Source organism: Berghia stephanieae, chromosome 1 (assembly GCF_034508935.2).
Source record: "Berghia stephanieae isolate SIO BIC M18660-M18661 chromosome 1, UCSD_Bste_1.3, whole genome shotgun sequence".
NCBI classification, from domain to species: Eukaryota; Metazoa; Mollusca; class Gastropoda; order Nudibranchia; family Aeolidiidae; genus Berghia; species Berghia stephanieae.
The window spans coordinates 107,694,017-107,721,929 of NC_088360.1; the positions used below are offsets into that span (position 1 = coordinate 107,694,017).

General features: G+C 34.6%; 1 protein-coding gene across 1 annotated transcript in view; it reads right to left on the minus strand.

Moving 5' to 3' along the window:
- Positions 1 to 27,913, minus strand: part of LOC144962474 (neutral amino acid transporter 9-like) — a 47,199-nt gene that overhangs the window by 13,085 nt on the left and 6,201 nt on the right. Inside the window, 9 exon segments of the mRNA XM_078895464.1 lie at positions 17,288 to 17,434; positions 17,437 to 17,459; positions 19,198 to 19,287; positions 19,855 to 20,003; positions 21,329 to 21,433; positions 22,150 to 22,256; positions 23,832 to 23,936; positions 25,131 to 25,289; positions 25,645 to 25,698. Of these exon segments, the coding sequence (XP_078751590.1) occupies positions 17,288 to 17,434; positions 17,437 to 17,459; positions 19,198 to 19,287; positions 19,855 to 20,003; positions 21,329 to 21,433; positions 22,150 to 22,256; positions 23,832 to 23,936; positions 25,131 to 25,289; positions 25,645 to 25,698 (939 nt within the window).

Genomic DNA, 27,913 nt, shown 5'->3' on the forward strand with positions numbered 1-27,913 from the left:
TATGTTATTGGGAGAGAGAAAAAAATTCAAGAATGTTAGGATAATTATCACCAGATGGTCTACCAATATTTGACAGAACTCATTTATTTATCAAACGTTTACTGTCATGACATGGAATGCGCTTGGTTTTAACTCACTCAACCCTAACACCAACTACATCCGTAGTATACCCGGGTTTACTTTTACCCCATACCTATTTATAACATTTTTCTGAGACAAATTCGATTCAGTAGTCTGATGTCACGTCGCCCAGCCATATTGGTTCTAAACAAAGAAAATCATTACTTTTTATTCTTCATGCTGGCTAGAACTTTTCATTCCCTTTTCATATGCCTTGTGATCAGAATGTCTAAAAGTCAAAACATGATCAAATTTATGGGGTTTTTTTCCTCTAGAAACGCATTTATGCTCGCCGGAGAAATATTTCATACGGGCTTCCGCCATTGTTCCGATAGTTTAGAGCCAGTGTTACTAAGTTACTATGCGTCCTTAGGAAGGACGTGATGTTACGACTGTTGAAGAGTATTATAGGCGAAGTATCAAAGCTAAATGATCTGAATTTTACATGTTAATGTCAATCGAATACAACTATCTATGCATATGCTCATTTTTAATTCATTTTTTTTCCAATTTTGAAAAGTAACAAAAATCTCTAGGATTAAGTGAATTAATACAAAATATGCTTTCTAAATTGCAGTTCATAGTAAACTCCATGCTGTGAGGTACGTATATATATATATTATTATATATATATAATATAATATATATATATATATATTATATATATATATATATACGATGAATAAGATTTTTTTTTTCGATTTATTAAAATTATACTTATCTAATAAATAACAATGTGGAATTGAATGAAAGCTTCAATTTAAAATATATCAACAAAACAGGATGAATAAAACACTACAGACGAATTAGGTAAAGGGCCACGGGACGAAACCATCACCCCCCCCCCCCCCCCCCCCCCCTTGTACACTTTGTACACCTATTTTGTCTGTAAGAGTGACATCTCAACCACCACCAAAAAAAGTTATAGCCAAAAATCGATACTCTTTTGGGAGTTATGGCCCCTGAAAGGTCGCTCGATGCAAAAAAATCACAAGTGTTGTTCACAATACTAAAGTTTTAAAAACTTAAGGCTCATAAAGAGCCCATAATAGATTAAAGGTTTATAGTTGTCGCAAGAGTATTATTTAGTCTTCGTTAGATGCGTTTTTATTTCTGAAAGGGTGAAAAATGAACTTTTATGGCAAAATTGTTTTAATCTGATCTTTCTAAATAATGCACCGAGTTACAGCAATCATTTCCCTTACATTTGATGCAAAAATAATGCATATCACATGAATAGTATTCACACAGCAGTTGTTCAAAGCAACCCTACCCCTATTTTTGCTAAGGGCCGCAACTCTTTGTTTTCAAATCAGCATAACTTCTGAAAGAGTATCAATATTGGGCTATAACTTATTTTGGTGGTGGTCAAGATACTGCTCTTTCAGAATATATAGGCAGACAAAGTGTACATGGGGGGGGGGGGGGGGGAGGGGAGGGGGGTTCCGGTAGCCCCCGGTCTAAATGAGATAATATGGTAGTGGCGTATATTAAATTGAAGCTTATATTCATTGTAACATTATTATTTATTTTTTTCGAGCGTCGATCAGCAGCATTTACATTAATTATACTTAGGTCTTTATCTAGATCAACAAATCTGTGATGGGAATTGTTTTATGCACCAACTTGAACTTTTTGTTTGAATATGCACGATGTTGTGTATCTAGATAATTATACTAAAACACATGCATCAAATTGACATGTCTTTTGTTTGTATTAACGACCAGGCTTGACGCCCATCGGGTATTTCTGATTGTATTAAACGCACCCGTGTACAATTTAAATCAAAATATTATGCGCAATTGAACTTCCAATGAAAAAAAATAATTGAGCTTTTATCTAGCGCAATACCCACTAAACGTGCTTACAAGGGGTCCCTGGCCAACAGCAACACTTAACATGAAGGACGAGATATGACACCTGTTAGGCGATATTATCATTTTTTTCGCTGTTAAAAGCCAGGTACTCATTTTACACCTGAGTACAGTAAAGAACCTTTTCCATGGACTAGAGTATGCGCAGAGCGAGACTCGAACCTAGGACCTTCCGATCCGAAAGCGAGTGTCACACCACAAGACCACATGGCCGCACAAATTCCATTAGGGATGCCATATAGTTTTATGGGCTGTTATCTCTTGTTTCTTGTTTTTAAATCACCTTATGTGAAGAACCCTTGTTCCAAAACATGTCGGTCTAAGAAATCAATTAATAGGAAATGTGAATCAAACAACGGGCTGTAATTCTTCATTATAGCTTGTCGCTCCAACACCGAACCCACGCCACAGCATCTGGGGAGCAGACTCTTAGGTCATGGTCAGTACAGCTAGCCCATCCTGGCATTCTCTAAGGATGTGCTCCATCGTCTGCTCTGGGCATCCACATGTACACAAGCTAGTCTCAGCCAGCCCCCACTTTTTCATGCTTCCAGTTGTTCTCTCAACTTTTGCCCGTGCTCGGTTCTGTGTTACCCATTCATTCCTGCGGAGCTCAGTTCGGTAGGGCAGTTCTTCTCTCGGATCTCCAACGGCTTCATTAGCATCATTGCCCCACTCTCTCCATGTGAAAAGTCTGTATACAGCTGCACGGTCAGGGTTGATGCTTTCTTCCGTCATGAAGTTGAAGCTCTATCTCGACTTCAGTCTACTGGGTTGTAATTGATTTCCTCGCAGCAGAGAGATGTGCACCCTTAAACATTCATGAACGGCTGAAACGTGTTCATGGTTTATCGTGTGTTGGCATTCAACCATTTCAAAGGTGGGTAAAGTGTCCTACTGGAACTGACACTGTCTCTATCAGCATTGACGATCAGGGCCATCATAGTGTTTGTCCACAATGTTCATCAACCCCAGCAATCAACAACAACAACAACAACCAAACAAACAAAAAAGGTAACGAAATAATTTAAAATTTCGAACTTGATTTAAATTAAATACTATCTTTTAAATATACCCTCACAAGTTCGGACTAAAGGCCAGAGGTATGGCCCATCTCAATTTATTAAATTAATATATAAGGTGTTGCTATTGGTTCTTGGTTGTATAATTTTACATGTCTGTACATTTGCATATATATATATATATATATATATATATATATATATATATATATATATATATATATATATATATATATATATATATATATGTACATATATATATATATATATATATATATAATATATATATATATATATATATATATATATATATATATATAATGCAAATTTTCACTCACATTTTTTGTGGCCCAGACGAATCGTCTCGGCCACAAAAAATGTGAGTGAAAATTTGCATTCTATATTAGCTCTAACCATCATTATCGAGCACTTTCGTACCTACGAGTACCCACCAATACTCATAAATAATATATATATATATATATATATATATATATATATATATATATATATATATATATATATATATATATATATTGTCGCCATAGATTCTCAACTTTGTGTTTATACATTTTTATGCATGTCACGGCTATAAACGAATTTCCATTTTTTTTGGATGAATAAAGTATATTATTATTATTATTATTATTATTATTATTATTATTATTATTATTATTATTATTATTATTATTATTATTATTGAACCATACCGAAAAAAATTGTGCGTACGTGATTACACTTCAATTGGGTTCAACAGTCGTGGAGCATGAAGAATATACACTACCGATTTTCTTGGTTTAGAACCAAGCTGCTCGTTACTGGGCGGGCTTGACATCAGACTATTGAATCCTATTCCTCCCCGTTAAGTAAGATAAATTAATACATTTTCGTTTTTATTATAAAACAGGTGTCGCTTGGCGAGGGAAGAAAGCCGCATCCAATTGTTCGTATAAAATATTTTCACACTCCCCTATCTTTCTTTTGGGGGCCCCGATAGCTCAGTTGGTAGAGCACTTGCTTCACACGCAAAGGGACCGAGATCTATCCCGTGTGCAGTCGAGATATTTTATGACCCCTGTGTCCAAAAGTGATTGGGTAGCTGGGTCTGTTAGATCGGGCGGAGAGTACTTTGCGATAGACGAGCGCCCTACCCAAAGGGTAGCGAGTAATTGCTATTGTCCGTTTTGCGCTATAGAAACCGGGATAAACTCCGGGTCCATGGGCCGACTGGCTCTGAAGGCACTACTATCTTTCTTTCAATTAAATGTCTGATTCACTTCACTGCCGTCCTCTGGAAAAACATGTATTTAAAAAAATGGCCAGAAAAGTCGTCCCTCAAAAATTGATCAATCTAAATGACCCCCAATTGGTAAAAACTCTCAAACCCAGAATTCGATGAAGACTTCACAAAGTCCCAGGTTTGATCGTTTTTGCCAAGATGAGATTCATTTAAATTGATCGATTTTTGAAGGACGATTTTTCTGGCCAAAGTTTTAAATACGAGTTTTCCAGAGTACTGCAGTTAACAGGTTAATGACATTATAATATGTAATTGAAAGATGAATATTTCGCCTTTCAGAGAGTTCATTTGATTTTATAATTCCTTCTTTTTAGAGAGGTTTAATTACCAATCTCTTTTTTTATTCACTTCATAATGACACCATTTAACAGTTAGCTGCCAGAAAAACATAATGTATATAAAAACTTGGCCAGAAAACTTGTCTTGACAAAAACGCTCAAACCTGGGATTCGCTGAAGACCTCGCGAGGTCCAAGTTTGAGTGTTCTTTTTTTTTTTTTTTTGCCACGATGGCGGTAATTTAAATCGATTGATACTTGAAGAATCAGTTTTCTAGCCAAAGTTTAAATTCAAGTTTTTTTTTTTCAGAGTATGGCAGGTAATAGGTTAAAAATTATGCCATTGAAAGGGGAAGACATGCATTTTATAATTCCTTCTTTTAAGAAAGGTTAAATGACCAATCTCTTTGTCTATTCACGTTATAATGACACCAATTAACCTGTTAATTGTCGTACTCCAGAAAAACCAAATGTATTTAAAAACTTGGCCAGAAAACTCGCCCTTCAAATATCGATCGATTTAAATGACCCTCATCTTGGTAAAAACTCTCAAACCCAGGATTCGATGAAGACTTCGCAAGGTCCCAGGTTTGAGCGTTTTTGCCAAGATGAGATTCATTTAAATCGATCGATATTTGAAGGAGGAACTTTCTGGCCAAAGTTTTAAATACTAGTTTTCCAGAGTACGACAGTTAAACCTGTTTTTACACATTGCTTTATAGTTGAGCTAAACCATGCTGCACTCTGTCAAAAAGTTCAGACGATATTGACATTTAAAGCCAATGGAAAAGCTATCAATATTTATTATTGTCGCGAATTGTGTCAATGGACAAATAGAAATGAAGGTAAACATGGGATATTTAGAGCCACCCCCACCCCCACCCTTGGAATTGAGAATCAAGAGAACCCCCCCCCCCCCCCCCCCCACACACACACACCCAGAAGGGGGCTACATAGATTGTCAGGACCCCGAGGTTGAAGGTCCGAAGTGTAATTTGTCAACATGTGTAGTCTGTGATCACCTTAACGTGGCATGCCATGTTGTTATTAGTATTATCATTATTCACCATTATTATTATTAATCCATCATACACAAGAACAAGATCCCCACCAAAGGATACAGTGCAAGTCGCTTAATCGAACAGCACCATTACGCAGAAATCATTCCCAAGTAAGCGGCGTTCCTATTAAGCGATTCCGCTAGTGGTTGTGGCCTCCATTGTTTGTTTGTTTGTTTTTAAGGGTTTTACGGCACTTGCAACACATTTAGGTCATATCAGCGCCAGTAAAAAGAAATTGGGATAGTAAAAAGTTCTAGAATTACAATTGAAGCATCCAAGAGAAAGTAAGACATAGGGGAACTGGGAACAAATAGGGATCAGATGTAGATTCCAAGAGCATACCACCAATGTACTTAGTTTGAGATCACCCATAAGTCTCATCCGGACACAAGAACAAAATCAAACAAAGAGGAACACACTCAAATGCTTACATTATACATTTAAAATAGCAAATATACTAATACATACCAGAGAGATGATTTACAAGGAAAAAAATATCATCTCCCAAAACAATAACTATGCATTTGACTGTTTCCCTCCCAGCCAAGACTCCGACCAGGGCCAGGAAAAAAACTAAGTAATCTCATTCCAAGACAAAGACATAAAGCATGTTGGAAAACAGATATAAGGGGATAGAAGACACAGTGTGTACCTCCCTGCCCGCTATGGGAGGTCAGGATCCCCACCCATGTGGCCTCCATTGGATCAACCTATCAATACTAACACTACACGTGTCTTTAGCAGAGACTATATATTTATGGAGAGTAATACAGCGCACCCTTTTACATATTTGTCTAAAATCATATTTTTCACTCTTCACTACTTACATTTAACATTCCATGTGTGTAGTCATGATGTGTCATCCCATTTTATACCGTCACATTCTTACGGAATTGTCACTCTACCCATATCTCAAAACGAAGACAAATGAATCAATGACACATTGGGGAGATAGCGTGGCTCAGCGGTACGGTCTTTGCTTCGTACCGAAAGGTACCGAGTTCGATCACTCGCCGCTGCGCTGAGTGGCCTTGAGCACACCTCTCACCCTAGCTCAATTTGCGGCGCTGCACTGCGGCTGACGCCTGGGTTATTCCAGTCTGCCCTTGGAATAGACCCTAAAGACAAATTTCCCCTATGGGATGAATAAAGGGAATTAATTTAATTTATTTTTAATTTATAATCCTGTTCTACACATTAGCCAACAAATCTCAGCATAGCAAGTAAATGGAAACGGATTGGTCACACGTTCAGAAAAGCAACAACAGACATTACGTGACAAGCTGTGGACTGGAACCCTCGGGGGAAAAAAAGGGGAAGGTTGAGAGGCCAAAGAAAACATGGAGAAGGTCTTGTGAGGAAGAGGTGAAGTTGGCTTGAATGTCCTGGGGAGTGATGGTGAAGAAGAAGAAGAAGAAGAAGAAGAAGAAGAAGAAGAAGAAGAAGAAGAAGAAGAAGAAGAAGAAGAAGAAGAAGAAGAAGAAGAAGAAGAAGAAGAAGAAGAAGAAGAAGAAGAAGAAGTAGCAGAAGAAGAAGAAAAAGAAGAAGAAGAAGAAGAAGAAGAAGAAGAAGAAGAAGAAGAAGAAGAAGAAGAAGAAGAAGAAGAAGAAGAAGAAGAAGAAGAAGAAGAAGAAGAAGAAGAAGAACAGAATACGGTAGTGATGTATTGTTTTAGTCCTGTGTTCCACATGGAATGTAAAGGATTAAATATATGATGACAATATTCCACAACACATTATACACGTTTTTGTTTTTTAAGGGTTTTACGGCGCTTGCAACACATTAAGGTCAATCATAATCAGTGCCGGTAAAAGGAAAAAATTGGGAAAGTAAAAAGTTCTAGAATTACAACTACCCAAGAAAAGATAAGACAAAGGGGAATCGGTTGAAATAGGAAACAGATGTAGATTCTATGTTGGAAAACAGATAGAGTGGGGCAGAAGACACAATAAGTATCTCCCTGCCCACTATGGGAGGTTAGGAACCATACCCAGGGGAAATGGTTCAAAAAGGGAACAGATGTAGATTCCAAGAGCACACTATCAGTGTATTTAGTTTGAGATCACCTAAAAGTCTCAACCAGACACCAGCACAAGACCCCACAAAGAGGAGTACACTTAAATGTTTACACATTATATGTTAAGAATCTTTAAAAATAACAGTAATAAGAGAGATGATTCAAAGGAAAAAATATCATCTCCAAAAACTATAACTATACATTCGACTGTTTCCCTCCTATTATTGAAAGTTTCGGATTGTAGCCCACCTTATTTTCTAAACTGGATTGTCCTGGTAATACTTTCGACTTAACTCACCAGAAATGTAAGTTTTTATTTTTAATTTTAGTTATTATGATTCGTGTTTAAATTGTTTTAGATCTGTAGCCCTCATTTGTTCGCAGAGATATACTTATATTCATTGTATTTAAAAATCTGTTATCATTCCATATGTTCCATCCATATTTCATGTAAAGGCATTCGTCTATGTTTTTATGTTTTATGTTTTTAAGGGTTTTACGGCGCTTGCAACACATTTAGGTTATATCAGCGCCGGTAAAAAGGAAGAAAATGGGATAGTAAAAAGTTCTAGAATTACAATTAAAGCACCCAAGAAAAAGTAAGACAAAGGGGAGCTGAGAACAAATAGGGATCAGATGTAGATTCCAAGAGCATACCACCAATGTACTTAGTTTGAAATCACCTACAAGTCTCATCCAGACACAAGCACAAAATCCAACAGAGGAACACACTCAAATCTTTACATTATACATTAATAATAACAAATATAATAATACATAACAGAGTCAGAGAGATGATTTACAAGGAAAAAAATATCATCTCCCAAAACAATAATTATGCATTTGACTGTTTCCCTCCTAGCTAGGATTCCGGCCAGTGCCAGGACAAAACCAAGTAATCTCATTCCGAGACAAAGACAGAAAGCATGTTGGAAAACAGATATATGGGGATAGAAGACACAGCATGTACCTCCCTGCCCGCTATGGGAGGTCAGGATCCCCACCCAGCATTCGTCTATCATTTAATAGATATTTGCGTTCATGTCATATGAGTAGTATTCATGTTTTAACGTACTATATTCATTTTTCTTTCTATTTTTGATTATGATCTGATTGACATATATGGAGACAATCCGTTTATGTTAGCATATTAAATACAATTCCGCATATTATATTATGTTTATAAAATTTAATAAAACCAATATATATATACACACACACACACACACACATTTAAATATATTTTGCAGTCGGCCTGCCGTACATGCTACTACTGTACATACTGCTGTAAACTTCTACTCTACGTGCTTTTCTACCGTTGTCTGTTATCCTACTGCATCGTTTCCTTCAATCGTCCATCGTCCATTAAACATCGTCATCATCTCTATAAACAACAACGTTCTCGTTTTTCATTTCATCTATGTGTATGGCAGCGTTCGTCCTGGTGGATACATCATATTGTAAGACCCTAATTAGTAGTAATTTATTTACATTTGCCATTCCTTTTATGAAATGTCACATTGACTGCACCAAACTACATCGCCTGAAGGGCATGATATAGAAAATTAAAATCAAAAATTAGAGACAGAGGTCACCATGTCATATATATAACTTTTATTCAAATAATAAATAAATTGGCCAATTTTATGCTTGACATAAAACTCCATCAAAAAAAAAAAAAAAAAAAGATACAAAATATAAGTGGGACACATTTCAAGACTAGACGAAGTGGGTTGTAAGACAACTATGTCATGATTTGATAAATAAAATTGCATGAAGTGTTTCAAAAAATGTAAATGTTACATAGTGCTGTATATCGAAATACATTTCAATGAAAAATATATATAAAGAACAATCTGAAATAAAAATAAATTTTTCTTGAACAAAAAAAAAGAGAGAAAAAAAAAAGACAACCAGGTGTTATTGAAGTTTGCCAGCATTGCATTAAAAGATTGAATTGTAAATAAACAAAAAAATAAAAAAAATACAGCATTAATATAGCGCCATATCAAACTAAACGGGTTCAAAGGGCTTTACAAGTGGTCCCTAGCCAACAGCAACACTGAACATGTAAGAGGAGACTCGGCGGCTGTCAGACAATATTAAATTTTCAGAGACATGCCAATAATGGCAAATACTCATCTTACACCAGAGTACAAGGAGAAACTGTGAATAAAGAGTCTTTACCAAGGACTCAACTATGCACCGCTCAAAGCGGAAATCAAACCCTCTACATTTCGGTCCGATATGAGTGTCATACCACATATCCACTCAATTTTATAGATGACAATTATTACAACTACTACATTATTCGATAAGAAGATGTTTGTTTTGTTTTTAAGGGTTTTACGGCGGTTACAACACATTTAGGTCATATCAGCGCCAGTAAAAAGGAAGAAAATGGGATAGTAAAAAGTTCTAGAATTACAATTACAGCACCCAAGAAAAAGTAAGACATAGGGGAACTGGGAACAAATAAGGATCAGATGTAGATTCTAAGAGCATACCATCAATGTACTAGCTTGAGATCACCTATAGTCTCATCCGGACACAAGCACAAAATCCAACAAAGAGGAATACACTCAAATGCTCATGTTTGTTTGTTTGTTGTTTTTAAGGGTTTTACGGCGCTTCCAACACATTTAGGTTATATCAGCGCCAGTAAAAAGGAAGAAAATGGGATAGTAAAAAGTTCTAGAATTACAATTAAAGAACCCAAAAAAGTAAGACAAAGGGGAACTGAGAACAAATAGGGATCAGATGTAGATTCCAAGAGCATACCACCAATGTACTTAGTTTGAAATCACCTACAAGTCTCATCCAGACACAAGCACAAAATCCAACAAAGAGGAACACACTCAAATGCTTACATTATACATTCAAAATAAAAATAATAATACATAACAGAGAGATGATTTAAAAGGAAAAAAATATCATCTCCCAAAACAATAACTATGCATTTGACTGTTTCCCTCCCAGCTAGGATTCCGGCCAGTGCCGGGACAAAACCAAGTAATCTCATTCCGAGACAAAGACAGAAAGCATGTTGGAAAACAGATATAAGGGGATAGAAGACACAGTATGTACCTCCCTGCCCGCTATGGGAGGTAAGGATCCCCACCCAGTCAAATGCTTACATTATACATTCAAAATAACAAATATAATAATACATAACAGAGATGATTTACAAAGAAAAAAATATCATCTCCCAAAACAATAACTATGCATTTGACTGTTTCCCTCCCAGCTAGGATTCCAGTCAAGACCAGGACAAAACCAAGTAATCTCATTCCAAGACAAAGACAGAAAGCTTGTTGGAAAATAGATATAAGGAAATAGAAGACACAGTATGTACCCCCTTGCCCACTATTGGAGGTCAGGAACCCCACCCAGAATGAGAAGGTGAATAATTTGTTTTGGCACAAATATGCTGCGATTAAACCAACAAAAAGGGGAAATAATTATATATTTGGTTCTCACAAAGACCAAAGACCCCTTACATTATTTGCTTTAGTTAATTACAATCAAGTGTAATCCAATTTTTCAATCATTATTTCTAAAATTTAAAAAAAAGAAGAAGAAAAACTCAAAAGAAACAAAATTTACGAAAACATTTAAAGCTCAGATATAGAAAACATAATTTCAAATAAAAGGATGGTTTACAAGGAGAATAAAAAAAATCACCTCTCATTTTTTAAAATGCAAGGCCATATTCCAATGATACCTTTGCGTACAAAAATACTCAGTTTTCTCCAACAATGAACTACAAAGGAGATGGTTGAAGTTACCTTGATTCACTTTTGGAAAAGACGAAATAATAAAAAAAAAATTTCAATGGTAAAAATAAATCCAACACTAGTCTGTTTTGTTTGTTTTTAAGGGTTTTATGGAGCTTGCAACACATTTAGGTCATATCAACGCCAGTAAAAAGGAAGAAAATGGGATAGTAAAAAGATTAGGGGTTTTTCAATTAAAGCCCCCAAGGAAAAGAATAGCAAAGGGGAATTGATCAAATAGGGAACAGGTGTAAATTCCAAGAGCATACCATCAATGAACTTTGTTGTTTGTTTTTAAGGGTTTAACGGCGCTTGCAACACATTTAGATTATATCAGCGCCAGTACCATCAATGTACATAGTTTCAACAAGACAGATGCACTGGATCTTACTAAGAGGAATACACTTAAATGCTTACATTATACATTCAAAACAATAAATATAAGACATAACGGAGAAATGGTTTACAACGAAGAAAAATATTATCTCAAAAAACTATAACTATACATTTGACTGTTTCCCTACCAGCCAAGGACCCTGCCCAGGGAAAGAAAAAAAAAACCCAAGTAATCTCATTCTAAGACAAAGACAGAAAGCACGTTGGAAAACACAAAATATAGGGGTATAGAAGACACAGCAAGTGACCTCCTTGCCTACGATGTGATGTTAAGAACTCCACCCAGCAAAACTAGTTTTATCTCAGTTCAGAAAACTTGCTTACTTACTTATACGTACCAACGACCACCTGAGCTCTAGCCCTTTGGCCTTGTGTCATGACGTAGAAGTTAGACATCTTTTGCAGTTGTTTCAGGTGACTATACAGTTCAGACAGCTACAGAATATAATGTTGCCTCAGCTAAATATTCTGCAGTTAATATGAAAAAGCAAAGTTTGTAAAATTTCATCAAATGCTTACATTATACATTCAAAATAACAAATATAACAATACATAACAGAGAGATGATTTACAATGAAAAAAATATAGAAAACCAATTTTATACGTAGACCATAATTACATACTGTGAATCACAAGAGTAATTTACAGAGAAATACCTTGATGAGATTACATCGAGGAGGTAGAACAAGTCAAGATCTAATCAAAGTAAATAGCGGCCATTATAATTTATACTCCAAATTCGGGAATTATTGGTGGACCCCATCTGTTTTTGTTTTGTTTTTTTCGTTTTTAAGGGTTTTATGGTGCTTGCAACACATTAAGGTCATATTATCAGTGCAAGTAAAAAGGAAGAAAATGGGAGAGTAAAAAGTTCTAGAATTACAATGATAGCATCCAAGAAAAGGAAAGACAAAGGGGAATTGGTTCAAATAGGAAACATGTAGATTCCAAGAGCACACTATCAAAGTACTTAATTTGAGATCACCTAAATGTCTCACCCAGACACAAGCACAGATCTCCACTAAGAGGAATACACTCAAATGTTTACAAATCATACAAAACATAATACAGTGCATAACAGAGATAAGATTTACAAGGAAAAAAATACCATCTACCAAAACTAACCATACATTTGACTGTTCCCCTCTCAGCCAGGGTATCCGGCCAGGGCCTGGACAAAACATTCCGACAAAGACAAAAAGCAAGCTGGAAAACAAATATTATAGGAGGATAGAAGACCGAGTAAGTACCTCCCTGCCCAATATGGCACCCAGATTTTGAAGCTGTTAATCGACAGCTTCTAGCAGCTATGTACTAACTACAACTTTTCATAACAGGCAACAGTTATAAAGGTATTCAAGTAATCAGGCATTTCTGAGAGGATTAATCATGGGAGAATGAAATGTTTATGAGTGTCTTTTACTTCAGAAATATTAAATATTCATTGCTCTTTTCTCATTAATTGGCCATTTAAATTAAACAACTTGGAAGATTGCATGATTTGCATGGAAAGACTGGTTTATGATATATACATATTATATATATGTGTGTGTGGGGGGGGGGGGGGAGGCTGGTTTTCCAAAACTCCTTAAGTCGATTTTTCTACTTTTTGAGATTTTCCATCCATGAGATAAATTTAAATTTAAATTATATCTTAAGCATCAAATTGCACAAGAATTTCCTTAGATTTGTGTGATTTTGGAGTTTAAATGTGATAACATAATAGACCAAATGAGAAATTTTAGGGGAAATAATCATCAATATCTCAAAATGGGAAAAACGGAGTTAGGGAGTTTTTGGAAAACCACTCTTCATATTAAAATGTACATTAATATATATATAATATCATATTTGAAATACGTTACTTACATCATGTGCAGTGAAATTAAATAATGGGGTGATATACCAATAAAATGAACCATGAACATTTTTTAAAAAATCTAACTAACCTATATAATGAGACAGATAAGTATTCCCAGATTCTAATATCTAATATCAGAGATGCCAACATCAAGAACTGGATATGAGTAATTTTGGAGGGGAAAATGTGTTTATTCCAAAACATATTTTTTAAAAATACATAAATAGTGTCCTCTTAATTACAAGAAAAGAAAAAAAAAGACAGCTTAACGAAAAAAAAAAAAAAAAAAAAGTAAAATTCGAAGTTGTCTGCATTTTATGTATTGGTACAATTTTTATGTCAAATTTCGCAATATTCATTCGTGATAGTTAGCATCTTTGATCTAATATAATATCTCTGATGTTAATGCAGAAAAATGTAAATTGCATAACAGAGCTTAGAAATCAATATAACTTTTTAAAGTATAAATGTGAATCGAAATGGATTAGGTATATCTTAGTGTCCCGATAGTCAAACCACTCACTCACTTGGAAAAAAAAAAAAAAAAAAAAAGTAAATTATATAAAACAATTAGAAGAGAGAGAGAGAGAGAGAGAGAGAGAGAGAGAGAGAGAGAGAGAGAGAGAGAGAGAGAGAGAGAGAGAGAGAGAGAGGAGAGAGGAAGGGTGGGGGGGGGGTATTTTTAAACAAAGGCAATTTAAATGCATATATTCATTTCGGCTACATCCGGCTACATTTTGACTAAGCCAAGCCCATGCATAGGGGTGAAAACAACCAGGTCCAAGGCAAAGAATTATTTGAAAAATTGCTTTATCATTACAACAGTCAATATTACCAAATAACATTTGTTAATCAAAATAACATATCCTGCATAATTATTTCTTTGAAAGAAACCCAAAGTATATATTTTTTTTAAATATATTCATCTAAAATAACGGTTTCCTTTATGATAATTAATTAATACATTGAACAGGGTTGCCAGCTCAGGAGGCAAAAATTTACTGAAATGTTTATGCAAACACATAGACCGACCCAGACCCCTTCATGAGTGCTAAAACTCCAGTAAATAGACATGATGTGCATTTTTTTTTTTTTAGTTTAGCAGGGGATTGGAAAATATACTGAAGGTTTATAATAATATACTGAATTCTGTAAATATACGGAGAATTGGCAACCTTGATTGAATGTGAAATTAAATGTAAGAGTATGGCAATCAATGTTTGATAGAAAAACAAAAGTAAAGGGAAAAAAAACAACAACAACAACAAAAAAAAACAAACAAACAAAAAAAAACAACAAAGCATTCTTTCATAGAGTACAACAAAAAAACAAAAACCCAAAGAACTGTTACAAATTGTTTAAGTATACACAAATTAATGTCACTGTCAATGCTGCCAAAACTGTGTGAATGCTAGTTTAAGGGAAGTAAAATTTTAAAAAATTGATCTACTGTAAATATACAAAAAAATTAAGAGTCAGAAAAGTGAGAGAAGGAGCAAACCATTCTAGGCAGAGTTTGTTATTTGCATACCATAAAACAAATAACAATGTGAAACTGAATGTAAGCTTCAACTGCCCATCAATGTTTTTGTTTATTCATCTTAACAACGCCCTTACCACATTATCTAAATTGTCTGTAGGGTTTCATTCATCCTGTTTGGTTGATACAGATGAAATCCGAAACATCCATTTTATCTGTTTTCGTATATTAAATTGAAGCTCACATTCAATTTCACATTGTTATTTATTTCTTCGCGCTTCGAGCAGCAACATTTATTTACATTACCATAAACCAATAATTATAATTATTCCATTATTCAAAGACATGTGTAGTATCGGCAATTTCAAGAATAGCTTCAGAGTAATGATGAGGTTGTGCCAAAATGCAGTTTTCACGCCATTTGTCACAAAAATACTCCAATAACTATTTCTGGACCGACTAAGGGAAATATTTGCTTTCATCAGCTCCTCTGGATTAAATAATGAAAAAGAAAACTAAAAGTGACTGTCAATATCAAATTTTAGTAATTAAAGCTTTGTTGTTTTTGTTATTAAGAGTTTTATGGCACTTGCAACACATTTAGGTCATTTCAGCACCAGTAAAAAGGAAGAAAAATGGAAAAGTCAAAATATTCTAGCACCGGCGAACAGTCAAATGTATGGTTAGTTTTGGTAGATGGTATTTTTTTCCTTGTAAATCTTATCTCTGTTATGCACTGTATTATGTTTTGTTTACATATTATATATGATTTGTAAACATTTGAGTGTATTCCTCTTAGTGGAGATCTGTGAGACATTTAGGTCATCTCAAAGCACCACAGAAAAAGTAAGACAAAGGGGAATTGGTTTGATTAGAGAACAGATGTGGATTCCAAGAGCATACCATCAATGTATTTAAGTCTCATCCAGACACCAGCAGGGGTTTCCCACTAAGAGGGACACACTCAAATGTTTACAGAAAACATAAAACAACTAAAGATGATTTACAACGGGGATAAAAATATTATTTCCCTAAACTATAACTTTATATTTGACTGCTTCCCTCCCAGTCAAGGACTCCAGCCAGGGCTGGGACAAAACTAAGTAATCCCATTCCAAAACAAAGACAGAAAGCAACTCAGAAAACAGACATTAGGAGATAGAAGACACAGCGTGACCTCCTGTCCACTATGGGAGGTCAACGGACCCCACCCAAAATTATAGCTTTTTTAAAGTGGCAAAAAGGTGTGAACAAAGTTGATACTCCTTCCATGGTGTTTTGAATCTATGAGAAAATATTTCTGCTATTCTATTGGAAGTTCCCCCTCCCCCCCCCCCACCCCCACAAGTTTTGGGATTATAGTATATTGCAGACCTACCAACCAACCTCAACCATATTTTCTATATGTTTACGCTAATTTTCTCAAAATTTGCCCCCAAAAATAATATTTTCAACAAGTACAACCATCCAAAATTTCAAATTTAACATTCGCTGAATTTATGGAGATGTATCAAGCTAGAAGAGGGTGGGAAAATCTTGCAATTCCTAAGACAATCATCTGTCATGGCTATTCAGATTCTCATCTAGATGGAGACGATATTTAATGACCTTCGACTATTCTACTTTTATAATTTTTTCTCCTTTTGTTACAAACTCTTGACATTTTGTATTTGGCATATTTTAGTCATCAACATTCCTATATTATCATATTTTGGACCTTAAAGCGTATTAAAATATGAGAAATCATACTGGTTGGCAAGCCTTTTATTGTTCAACTGATGAAAACAAATTCTTTCCTTAGTAATGGAGTATTTTTGTGGAAATTGTCACGAGAAAAAAAACATTTTGACTCGGCCCTTATCATAGAACATCCACCCAGCAGTAAATGGGTAGCTGGGTTGGTTAGATCAGGCAGAAAGTACTTTGCAATAGACTAGCATCCTATCCAAAGGATAGCAAGCAATTGCTATTATCCATTTCACGCTATAGAAACTGGGATAAACTGGGATAAACTCCAGCTCCATGGGCCTTACGACTCAAAAGGACTACTTTTTATTTTTTTATTTTTTTAAATTAAATCTCAAGGAAGGCTCTCCTAAGAAATATCTTTGATAATTATAAACTGTGCGACAAAGTTGACAACCCCAATGGCGATGAGTACGCAATGAAAGAACATATTAAGTCTGGTGAGCGTTCCTTGTTGGTAAGAGGAGACCAGATAAACCAGGCATGGCAAGGCGATGGCATAGGAAACCCGCAGAAGGCTCCCACAAAACTGCAAACGAAGAAAACAATACAATGGTAAACCTTTGATTTGATTCGTATTTCATACAATAACAATGTTAAATTCATACAATAACAATGTTAAATTCATACAATAACAATGTTAAATTCATACAATAACAAAATTGAAATTGTGAAATTGAATGTAAGCTTCAATTTAATAAAATAAAACGAATAACGTAGATGTTTCAGGTTTCCCCTCAATCAACAAAACAGGATGAATGAAACACTTCAAACGAATGTGATAATATATGATTATCACATATTATTATCTCATTCGTCTGTAGTGTTTCATACATCCTGTTTTGTTGATAAAGGGGAAACCCAAAACGTCCATATTATCCGTTTTCGTTTATTAAATTGAAGCTTAAATTCAATTTCACATTGTTATTTTATTTATTTGAGCTTCGAGCAGCAACACTTCCTTTACCCAGTATCCGTCATATTTCATACAATAAAGAATAAAGATGAACCAAGAGGTCAAGCCACCATCATAAAATAATCTTGGGCTTTCATATGATGCAATATCCACTAAGGGGCAAAGTGGCCGAGTGGTTAAGGCATTGCACTGTGACCCGGAAGGGCCCAGATTCGAGCCCCACTTCAGGCACTTTCATTTTTTTTGTCCTTGGGCAAGATTATTAACTTCCAATTTGCTCACTTGGACAACATGGGTGATTCCTGTTGACATCAGAAATCTTGTTTGATGAATTATCTATATTCCTTCATGGAATGCCCGGAGCGATGATGCTGTGGTGTGAGGGCATAAGAGATATCCACTAAACATGCTCAAAGCGCTTTACAACCTCAACACTTAATAAGTAGGACAAGACATGACACCTGTTTAGCAATATTACAATTTTTTTTCAGACAGACAATGCTTCAAACGCCAGATACTCATTTGATTTCTGAGTACGATCACAGAATGTGAGTAAAAATGCCTTTTCCAAGGATTCAACGATATGCCTACTCAAAGTGGGAAAGGTTTGCTATTTCATGTGAAACAGCAGATGCTTATTTCAATCTTTGTCTATTTTTAAACGTTCGCTTAAAACATATCTGTTTCAATTTTAGTAGAGGGTATGAGAAGCAAGATAGGTTTGGTTTGTGTTGTGTGTTGTTTGTGTGTGTGTATGTGTGTGTGCTTGTGTGTGTGAATGATTATGTTTCAGCCAAAGTAATTTGTAATTTAAGCGCTTAGAGTCTGGTGTCTCGGCTATATAAGTTTTCAGCAATATTATTATTATTATTTGAGTATACCATAAGTATTAATGATAGACATGAAACGATATTCTACAAATGTAAGTACTTAAAATGTGTTGAAGTGGAGACTATACTTCAAGATTTTATATTTTTTTAAATTGATATAAATAGTCCGTCAGAGCCAATCGGCCCATGAAGCCGGGGTTTATCCTGGTTTCTATAGCGTGAAAGTGACAATAGCAATTGCTAGCTATCCTTTGGATAGGATGCTAGTCTATCACAAAGTACTTTCTGCCAAATCTAACAAGACTCAGCTACCCATTCACTGCTGGGTGGACAGGGGGGTCAGAAAAAAAAATCTCAACTGCACCCGGGATCGATCTTGGTCCCTTTGCCTGTGAAGCGAATGCTCTACCAACTGAGCTATTGGGTATAACAAATCATAATTCAACAGTATTTGAAAACAAAGGAAATATAATATTTATAAACATAGCAATAAAACAAGTTAGAAATTGAATCACATCTACCTTATAATGTGTCCAATCTTTGGCATGAATATGGCAAACAGAACACAGATTGCTACCACAATAATGTTGTGTAAAATCACATGCTTGAGGCTGGGGAGACAATTTTAAAAAAACAGATATGTCATATTTTATCATTCGTAAAAAATATTGAAATGACAGTCTTGTTAATATATAATAATAATAATAATAATAATAATAATAATAATAATAATAATAATAATAATAATAATAATAATAATAATAATAATAATAATAATAATAATAATAATAATAATAAAACATATCGCAACTAAGTCATACTCTAATAGAAAAGAAATTTTTGTGTAAGGCTGATTAAAAAAAATTTTTTTTTTAATTCATAAAGGGGAAAATTGAAACGTCCATTCTATCTGTTTTCGTAATTAAATTGAAGCTTACGTTCAATTTCAAATTGTTATTTATTTCTTCGAGCTTCGAGCAGCAACATTTACATTACCCAGTGTTCTTCAAGAGATTCTAGCATCTTCTGGAGATGATGGAGTCACATCGCAGTTACTAATATCTCTGGCAGAAAACAATGGAAACAACAGTCATATCCATATAAAAGTTGGGGAGGGGAAGGGAGGGAGTTTGGAGTGAAATCAGACCTATCACCTCTAGGGGGTTTAAGTCACTTACCTTGGCCAGACAGCACTGAAAAGAAATTGCAGGAGCTGAGTGCGCATCACGTATATGATAAGCGGCAACACACATGTCATCTGAAAGAAGAGGCCGACTCTTGCTACAAATGACATGACGTCTTGTGATGTCATATTGTCAAGCAGGTTCTGGAATACAAAATTTTAAGGGCACGTTATCAGCATCTTAAAAAGTTAACCTTTTATTTGTAATGCTTTATAAAATCTCAAATTTCAAAAAAAAAAAAAGTTAAAAGGGGACGTTAATTTTTGTACCAATGAAAAGAGTGCAAAACGGAGAGTTAATATCTTTTACTTGGAAATTTAAATAGCACATATACTGTTTGACCTTGGATCTTTGTCAGAGACAATACAAGAGAACATGAATAATCGATAAATAGTAACAGCAAAGCATTTACACATGTTGTATTCACAGTTCCGTAACTATTCGTTGTTCAGAGTCCACGGCCTGTGTCAATTATGTCATTTGTGCCATCTTATTAAAAACTTGAGCAATTATAAAGCGCAATATCATAACCATTAAATGTGCTGAAAGAAGTTTGAACCATTGCCCCTTGAATTGACCATCACCCTTGAATCAGCCGTTATCAACCCACCCTTGAATCGCCAATTATCAACCCACCCTTGAATCGCCAATTATCAACTCACCCTTGAATCACCAATTATCAACCCACCCTTGAATCGCCAATTATCAACCCACCCTTGAATCGCCAATTATCAACCCACCCTTGAATCACCAATTATCAACCCACCCTTGAATCGGCCGTTATCAACACGCCCTTGAATCGCCAATTATCAACCCACCCTTGAATCGGCCGTTATCAACACGCCCTTGAATCGCCAATTATCAACCCACCCTTTCCACTAACGCCTGTAAAATAAACTAGAGAGTATTACAGTTTTCTGCATGAAATTCCTGGATGATTTCCCTTTCGTTGAATATGAATTCCGTCTCAGAATTCTCCACCATCGCAAATTTACTCTAGTTCAAACAAACTGAAATTTTTCTTAGTCAAAATGGTGTTCAACTGTCTGACTGACTTACTTCGTGACCGCCTTGATGATGATAAAATTGATGAAAATGATGGAAAATTTTATGAAAGTTTATTCTTTTCCCTTCCTTTTTCGTTTTATTTCCTTGAAATAGCATGGGTAGATATCTCATAAATAATTTTTTAAACGTGTAACACATAATTTATGTGGAATTGCACCCCTTGGTGCAAGGGGAAAAGGTAGGATTATTAGACATCATCTAAGGGGCAAAGGGTTAAAAGGGGCTTCTAGCTCACAGACACACTTAACATGTAAGACGACACAAACTTTGGATTACTTCATTCAATCGTTCTTGACTGTGTAACATTATTTATTTATTCAATTCTAACTCTTTCCTTCAATTAATTTCATTTATTGAGTTATAATAAAGGAATTCTCATTATATGATGCTGTGGACTTACATCTCCAACACAACTTTTATCCAATGGAAATGCGGCATAAAACATGGCTCCCATAAACGTGTAAGTAAAACATACGAGTGCATAGGCGATTACCAAATCACGAGTCTGTGGAAAAGACAAATTTCACAAAGTAAAAATATCATTATTACTATTATTATTATTATTTATTATTATTATTATTATTATTATTATTATTATTATTATTATTATTATTATTATTATTATTATTATTATTATTATCATTATTCTCAATATATAATGGCAAAAGTTAATTACTTTTTATAACAGAAAATCAATAAATAAATCTAGACTCGATCCAAAAATTTAAAAATCTAGATTTTAATTCACCAAACCAAATAAAAATGTTTAAACTTATTCCCCCTTGAATATCGTAATTTTCTAAAAATTCTATGCTAAATGGAAAAGTCGCATTTGGGGCAAAAGCACTACATCAAGATTTTATTGCCCAAATTTCAGGTCTGTCATAATGCTCTTCTTTTTAAGAAAAAAATATTGAAAAACTTATTTGGATAACAATTGTAATTTGTTGGTATTTTCAAATCATTTAAAATATCTAATCATTTTTATAAAAATTGAGTTTTGTTTTTTTCACTCAAAATAATAAATCAAATATAAATACTTTTTAAATATTAAAGCAATAGCAACGAAAAACATACATTTTATATTAACCAGATAGGGCTGAGCCTGAGGTCATATGACACTATAATAACAATAGAGATACAGGAGTGAAGAACGGGGTCAACTGTAGGCAAAGAACTATCTTAACTAGGAAAGAAGAAATATGATTAAAAAGCACTCACATTATTTTCAGGATTCTTCTGATTACGAATGATGGCCATGACAGCATTTTGAAGGAAATAAGCCAAAGCTGCTACACCGGTCAATGCAGGAAACGACAATTTGAAATCTGGAACAAAAAGATGCTCATCAAAATAAATATCCTTTTAGTATTATAATTATATATATATATATATATTTCTATTTCAATTAAAATCATTATTGTGCGGCTATGTAGTCTAATGGTATGACACTCGCTTTCGGATCGGAAGGTCCTGGGTTCGAGCCTCGGTTGGCGCATAGTTGAGTGCTTGGAAAAGGCATTTTACTCACATTCTCTCACAATACACAGTACCTGGCCAGTAACAGCGTTGTCTCTGTCCGAAAGAAAAAATAAAAAGTTTGTAGTATCGCCTAACAGGTGTCATGTCCCATCCTATATGTTAAATGTTGCTGTTGGCCAGGGGACCTTTGTAAAGTGCTTTGAGCACGTTTAGTGTATATTGTGCTATATAAAAGCTCAATTTTAAATAGTAGTTTTAACTACACAATAAATTCCACAATTGTGAGCCCTCCCTATATTAAAGACATATAATGCAAATGTCGCTGTCTGAAGCTCGAAAAAATAACTGACAACAGTCAAATGGATTGGAAGCTTCAATTTAATTAGCGAAATCAGATTGTACGTGTGTTTCTGGTTTCCCCTTTGTCAACAAAATGCGATGAATAAAACACTAAAGAAGAATTCCTCATCTATATTCGAAGATGGGAATCATTTTTAAGATTCTACAACGGTCATTGATTATCAAATGTAAATAATATTCCCCATTTAATGGCATGAGCACCTACGAGGAAATTAAATTGTTTAATGAGATGCCAGAGACATCAACAATAATTAACAGCAGGAGAAATGACAAGACTATATGAAAAGATATATTGTAAATGGAAAAAGCACTCCATATTTTTAGCAAACATAAACAAAATAAAATAATAATAACTGAATCATACACATTTACACAAGCCAAGCCCATTGGCCTAATCATCATTGTATAAAATTTAGAATTTTTGGGCGGCTATGTGGTCTAGTGGTATGACACTCGATTTCGGATCGGAAGGTCCTGGGTTCGAGTCTCACTAGGAGCATAGTTTTAGTCCTTGGAAAAGGCTCTTTACCCACATTCTCTCCCCGTACTCAGGAGTAAAATGAATTTTTGGGCGGCTATGTGGTCTAGTGGTATGACACTCGCTTTCGGATCGGAAGGTCCTGGGTTAGAGTCTCGCAAGGAGCATAGTTTTAGTCCTTGGAAAAGGCTCTTTACCCACATTCTCTCCCCGGACTCAGGAGTAAAATGAATACCTGTCCGTTAACAGGACTGTCTCTACGAAAAATTGTAATATCGCCGTACAGGCGTCATGCCTCTTTCTACATATTGCTGTTGGTCAGGGACCCCTTGTAAAGTGCTTTGAGCATGTTTAGTGGATATTGCTCTACATAAAAGCTCATTTTTTCAAGAATAATTTTGTGGTAGATTGGGAATTAACCATTACAGTATTGAGACCAAAGTAATTCAGATAATCAATTCAGCCTTGTAAATAAATATACACACGGAGAGCGACCTAAATATTCTAATCATAGTTGACTTGAATATACTGGTTTTAAAGTTTTATTACTGAAGCTGAGACAATTTAAACATTAACAACTTACTATCAGTGAAGTCAGGAGAAGATGAATCTTTAAAGTTTAAATGAAAGCCCCATTTTCCAGCCTTTACAGAGACAAATACAATTAGGTAGGTGACAGACAGAGTTCCTGTGGATGGGAGAAATAAAAAGTATTACTAAATGATCGATTGAACCATAATATTACACAGACCTCACATATTGGAGAAAACATAATAATAATAAAATATAATATTATCTGGCATCAACTGCACACACTATGAAGGGACTAATCAGATACACAAAATGTGTGTTGATTGACCATAGAGGATGATGATGAAATAAGCCATAGCTCACTTATTTTTTTTACAAGAGATTTTATTTTTATTTTCCTGGATTGATTCTGCGAAAAGCGGAAGGGTAAGAGCCTCTGTATTACATATACATTCAAAATTTTCTAAATAAACTAGTGACGACCTGTAACTAAATTCCAATGAAATGCAAATTTCTTTAATCCCAATTTTTTTCTATCATTTGTGGACAGCAAGGTGTGGTTCATTTTGATAGCAAACATAAATATATTTGTAAATAAACATGAATTCTTACTTCGACCATTTCCATTGATTCATCATGCCAAATGCCCTTAACTATTTTACAATTGCTCCACAACAGACCATATGGATCTAAATTATATTTCAAACAGTACTGTTGCCTTTTAAATGTTATTTGTTACAGTGGATGATATAAGCAGACGGATGGTGAAAAGGTTTGAACTGAAATATTGCCAAGTTTAGTAAGAAGGTCAATTTTTATTAAAACTGAGTTCTTGTCATAAATGATTAAATCAACCCTTTTTGTACATCTTCGGGACATATCAAAGCTTAATGTCACTTCTAAATATTTTGTACAGCTAGTCAAGTTGAAAAAGTACGAAAATTGAGAAAAGTTGTTGCAGTATACGTTTCCCATACATCTGACCATAACTACATGAAAAATTACCCGATTTACTTCAAATAAAGATTAAAATGCTCTGGTGAGCATATGCTTTCAGTAAATGCAAAAAAAAAAAAAATACTCAAGGACATAATGCTAGGGCCAGTCTCAAATTAACATAAAGGGGATGACCACAGCTGCTTTCACTCGATCATGTACACAACTTATTGCTTCTTACATGTTTGTTACTATCAAATGATAGGAATTTAAGACACTGTCTAGATCATGTCAACAGCATCAAAATGGAGAATTATGGAATAGCTAAAAGATGTAAAATGTTTCTGCACTTACAAGCACTTAAAAACAAGTAGGACAAAGGGAGCAGTGATGGCACAAATGATCAAACACTTACCTAAAGCATTGAATTTGGTGAAAAAAGTTGGAGATTTGAAGTTAATGAGGGGAAAAACTAAAATAATGAGGAATAAAGGAACAGTGGTGGTCTCGTCCCAAACTTTCTTAAAACTTTCAGGGAGAACAATAGAGGCCTCTGTATGGTTATGGCAGACAACTGTTTTGAACAAAATGATAGAATAAAATAAATAGACATGGTGATATGATAGTTTCCTGAAAAAAATTTTATTAAGTGTTAGTATAACGATACAGCAATTCCATAAAACTACAGGACAAAAATATGCATCCTCCTTTCCTTTATTTTTTTCTTTTTCAGTTGCTAAAAATATCTGGTGAAACTTTTTATTGACAACACTTTTCTAAATTTCATTTTCCTGATACAACTGCTAAATATAATTCACATTCTAATATAAATTATGAATAATGCTTACAGTTCAGACTCTGATTCGTTTACTATTTTTTTGGTAACAAATCAATGACAAAAATTTACTGAGTTGCTGCACGGTACTCACCATCGTCATATGGACCAGATGACGTATCGTTTGAACTTTCATGATGGACATTTCCTGCAAATATCAAGTAAAGAAGGGAAAAGAAATAAGATTAAAAACATGAGCACTTATACAGCACAATATCCAATATTTGTGCTTAGAGCACTTTATAATAAATAACCACAACAATGGCTATAAAAGACTATAAAATGTGACCCATCGTCTCAAAATGGTAATATGTCGGAATGAACCAGATGCTTACAAGCCGAATTAAATGTTAAACTGGTCAAAAATATAAATTGTTGGCATTAGCACCCTAAAGTATGGTATCCATTCTCCTCAATAAAACATACAAACTCAACACAAGTCTGATATTTCTGGCTAAAAATCAAATGTTCAATATCTTAACAATCCCGACTTAATACCGTTTTGAGGCGAAGGGTCACAAATAGAGAAAAAGGAATAAATTTCAAAACGTCTGTAAATGTACATTACGCATTTCCAAGTGTAAATGGTAAAAAATTACAAATTCTAAACAAATGAATTTTTATCCCACAGACCCGTCAAGTTAACTCACTCAATCCTAGAGATTTTTGCTACTTTTCAAAATTGGACAAAAAGTATTAAAAATGAGCATGTGCATAGCTATTTTTATTCCAACTATCATTAACATGTAAACATTAAAAACATAAGCTTTGATACTACGCCTATAATTTGTTTCAGAAAAATGTAACAAATGGGTAATGGGGTAAAAGTAACCCGGGTAAACTGTGTAAATAGTCGGTGTTAGGGTTGAGTGAGTTAAAATTCCCAAATAAGTGACGACAATGTTGGTGAAAATTGGAAATTCCCACCTTGCTGTCATTTTTTAATGGCGAGAAATGAAAAATTTTGTTATTCTAAGTACTAGTCAGTTTGTAACCAAAATAAATGTCAGTCAAATTGTCAATAAACTGTGGGTCCCTATAGCTCAGTTGGTAGAGTACACACTTTACACAGAAAGGGACCACGATCGATCCCAGGTGAAGGTCAGATTTTTTTTTGACCCCCCCCCCCCCCCTCTACTCCTCTGTGATTGGGTAGTTGGGTCGGTTATAGATCAGGCAGCTCTATGGGCTCTGAAGATCCACTACACAAAAGTATATATAATGCACGTTAAATGTCTTTAAACTGCAAACAGTAGAAAATGGGACAAATTCTGAACAAATGAATGTTTATTTTTATCCCACAGCTCCATTAGGTAAAAAAAAAATCCAAATTAGTGATAATGGAGTTTGGCAATTCTCATATTGCTTTCATTTCATATGACAAGAAATGTAAAATTTCTTTATCATCAATAGTCAATTCATAACCAAAATAAATTTCATTCAAATTCCAATCATATTCAATATTCTTTTCCATTATAGTTGAAGTGCCTGATATCAAAGTCAGAATAGTTACTATAATATGATAACCTTTCGCCATTGAAAATAATCAAGCTCAATAATCTAATATGGATGACACATCTGAATTGCCATTGCGATGATAGATTGCATTATCACATCACAGAGATAATATCAAGTGGGGTCACGAAGTGAATGGGTCAAAGGAGATGGTCACTATCAGTGTCAGACTCCTTTACTACAGATATGAGGAGATAACAAATGACAACTTATTCAACAAATAACTCATTGCATCAGCTCGATATAATAATATATTTCAATAAAAATAGATAAGTGATGCGTCTATATGGTCGTTGTTTTTGTTTTTAAGGGTTTTACGGCACTTGCAACACATTAAGGTCATATCAGCGCCAGTAAAAAGGAAGAAAATGAGATAGTAAAAAGTTCTAGAATTACAATTAAAGCACCCAAGAAAAGGTAATACAAAAGGGAATTAGTTCAAATAAGAAACAGGTGTAGAATCCAAGAGCACACTATCAAAGTACTTAGTTTGAGAACACTAAAAGTCTCATCCAGACACAACCACAGGTCCCCACTAAGAGGAATACACTCAAATGTTTTACAAATCATATATAATATTTTAAAAAACATAATACAGTGCATAACAGAAAGATGATTTACAAGTAAAAAAATATCATCTCCCAAAACTAACTAAACATTTGACTGTTTCCCTCTCAGCCAGGGGATCTGTTCAGGACCAGGACAAAACCAAGTAATCTCATTCCAAGACAAAGACAGAAAGCAAGTTGGAAAACAGATATAGGAGGATAGAAGATGCAGTAAGTACCTCCCTGCCCACTATGGGAGGACAGGAACCCCACCCAGTGTCTATATGGTCTAGTGGTGTG